The sequence below is a fragment of the Papaver somniferum genome, chromosome 11 (genome assembly GCF_003573695.1).
Source record: "Papaver somniferum cultivar HN1 chromosome 11, ASM357369v1, whole genome shotgun sequence".
In the NCBI taxonomy this organism is placed as follows: Eukaryota; Viridiplantae; Streptophyta; class Magnoliopsida; order Ranunculales; family Papaveraceae; genus Papaver; species Papaver somniferum.
In genome coordinates this window covers 46009014-46011978 of record NC_039368.1, presented here as the reverse complement: position 1 = coordinate 46011978, position 2965 = coordinate 46009014, and the positions used below count along the sequence as shown (strand labels likewise).

At 36.3% G+C, this 2965-nt stretch overlaps 1 protein-coding gene across 1 annotated transcript; it reads right to left on the bottom strand.

The window, feature by feature from the left end:
• Positions 1-2231: 2231 nt before the first annotated feature.
• Positions 2232-2561, bottom strand: LOC113324372. Its single transcript, XM_026572693.1, has one exon. It carries the CDS (start codon positions 2559-2561, stop codon positions 2232-2234), a length of 330 nt encoding a protein of 109 aa, XP_026428478.1.
• Positions 2562-2965: the final 404 nt, after the last annotated feature.

Here is a 2965-nt window from a genome sequence, read left to right as displayed (position 1 = left end):
GTGTGATCTGATCTTGTTGTTTCTATCGTACTAAGTACAATCGTAAGATTGACTTGAGATTGATTTCTCCAATAGGCAAGATATAAAAGAAGTCACAAACATCTTCGTCTCATCGTTTGTGATTCCGCAATATCTTCTTTCGCTAGTTGATTAAGATTATTCTGAGGTGATTGATAATTCTAGGTTGTTCTTCGGGAATATAAGTCTGGTTTATCAATTGGTTCATGTTCACCTTGATTTATCAAAAGACGGAACAAAAACTCGTAGGTATTTCTGTAGGAAACAGATTTATCTATTACCGTGGACTTTTCTGTGCGATACAGATTTGTTTATTAAAATCTTCGACATTGGGCTATAGCAACTCTTAGTTGTGGATGTGATCAGCTAAGGGAATCAAGTGTGTAATATCCTGCTGGGATCAGAGACCTAAGGAGCGCAACTGTACCTTGGATCAGTGTGAGATTGATTGGGGTTCTACTATAGTCCAGACCGAAGTTAGTTGTAGTAGGCTAGTGTCTGTAGCAGCTTAATACAATGTGTGTTCAATCTGGACTAAGTCCCGGGGTTTTTCTGCATTTGCGGTTTCCTCGTTAACAAATCTTCTGGTATCTGTGTTATTTCTTTTCCGCATTATATTTTGTTATATAATTGAAATATCACAGGTTGTGCGTTGAATCGATCAATTGGGAAATCCAATCTTTGGTTGTTGATTGAAATTGATTGATCCTTGAGCATTGGTCTTTGGTACCATTCAAGTGATTTCTATTGTATTCAATTAGACTCGCATATTTCTATTTGCTAGAGTAAGTATTGAATCGATAAAGTGAGATATAACTCTTTGATATACTTTTATTAAGATTGAGTCTGACCGTCTAGTTGATTCTCTTAAAAGTATATTGGAGTTAGTCCATACAGATTGCTAATCGAAATATTGGGTGTGGTTTTTAGACCCCCGCTTTTTCACAACTTGTTAGACGTTGTTGCTGGCAAAGAAGATAAACATAAGGAAACCTTGTAATGCTAGAAGGCTTCGACAGGAGACTTCATTGGTATGATAATTAAGTGTGAAGCAAGCATCTGATATGAGGGTTTAGGCGCTCAAAAATAAATACGTGGATACCCAGTCCCTAAGATGGGATGTACAGTATGAGACTATCTTCATTTCATGAGGTAGTGAGAGTAGCAGTAACGAAAGAAGTCTCGAGGCTGGCATCATCATAAGTATTGAATCTGGAGATAGTTGTGTCTTCCTTGTTATCAACGATAGTCAGAAATTCAAGTTTGGTAAAGGATGTCCTTGGATGTATATTACCATTGAGTGAAGTAGGTAGCAGGGGTGTGGTCCAACTCTTGGCGTGATAAACGAGATGAATGAGAAGCTCCGGAGTTGAACACATGTAGGTAGCCAGGACCTTCTGGTTGAAATTGATGACTGTGTTGGGATGATGTCAGTCCCCTAGTAGCTTACTTGAATTCCACAAGATATGAAACGATTTGATGGATCTATCATGCTTCTATCCACTTGGTTTTTTCATAGGGTATCCCTGCATCCTTGGTTGGCGCTGATAAGCTAGGTTAGAGAAAGAATTTGGATGAAAGTTGGAGTTGAATACGATATTGATGAGAGTCGTCTGAGTTATCAAGCATGGAGCCGTCCTCATGTATGCGTTGCACTTCATAGATGACCAGGCATATCACTGCATGTTGATAATATGTTTGCTCTCTTGAATATCTCTACAACTTTGAGTGTCTTCATGGGATGATACTGACAGCGGCGCGTGCATCGACTATTGTCTTGCCAAATTCAGTATCTTTGATCCGAGTAGTGGTGAGCAGTTCCCAATCACACTTTTATTTGCCTTTCCTGTTTGAGCAGGTTCAAAGGTGTGTCCCATCTTCATCTGGAAAAGACAATCTTGTTCCATCAGATACTAAACAACAGTGAAACCTCTATAAATAAATTTCCGATAAATTAATAATCACGATTAATTAATAAATTTTACCTGTCCCGAGCCGGACCAATGTGCTAAATTAATAATTCGCTAAATTTATAAAATAATTTTTTTTTTAATCTTTCTATAGGTCCATTCGAATGTATAAGATAATAACTCTCCAATTTATACAAATTTAGTTTTACATTTATGCTAATTTGGTAAAGAATGATTCAATTGTGACTTAGTGTTTCTCAAAATTGATGTTACATTGAATTTCATCTTGGATTTTGATTAACATTAGAAGAGTTTTGGTGTTGTCGTTTCCTGGTGCAATAAAAACTTATTCAATATCTTTGCAGCTTTGATAGCTTCTTTACGGGAAGGTGGCTCTGTAACTACACTTTCATCTTCGACTTCCACATCATCACTTTCGTCTTTTCCCATGACACTCTCAATTATTTCTTCGTCAGTCAACAAATCTGAAATAATATCCTTTTGAGAGCAGTTTAAAAGAAATTCAACATCCATTCTACTATGATAATTCAATCCATTGATTAAATTTTGCAATTCTCTAGTTCCTTCATAATCTAACGTTTTACTTGGATACTTTGATGTGGTATCATCCATTGAACAAATCTTACAATGACGAAAACAATAAGGTGTATTGGTTCATTTTGTTGATAATTTTTTTAGAATTAAACAATATTTTGATAAATTAATATTTATTTTGATGTAACTATTCGGTTTCTTATAAAATCCCCTGGTGGAAGCCTCACATATATAATTTATGCGATTATTTAATATCGCGATAAATTGATAAATTTTGTCGGTCCCGACGCTATTGTTTTATAGTGCATATGCTGAATTTGATTGATGAGTTCTGCAGACATGGTGAAGCTCCTGACAGGGAGAGAGTATCTGTGCACTCATTCAGTCCCCAAGTATAATTCTCCTGAATCAACCTTTTCCTTGAATACATGCTTCAATCCATTGCATTTACTGGTAGGACGGTTTTCGACAGTATTTTGGGA

Excerpts from the sequence above, each read along its gene's own strand:
- LOC113324372 (XM_026572693.1), bottom strand. The coding sequence starts at position 2,561 with ATGGATGATACCACATCAAAGTATCCAAGTAAAACGTTAGATTATGAA.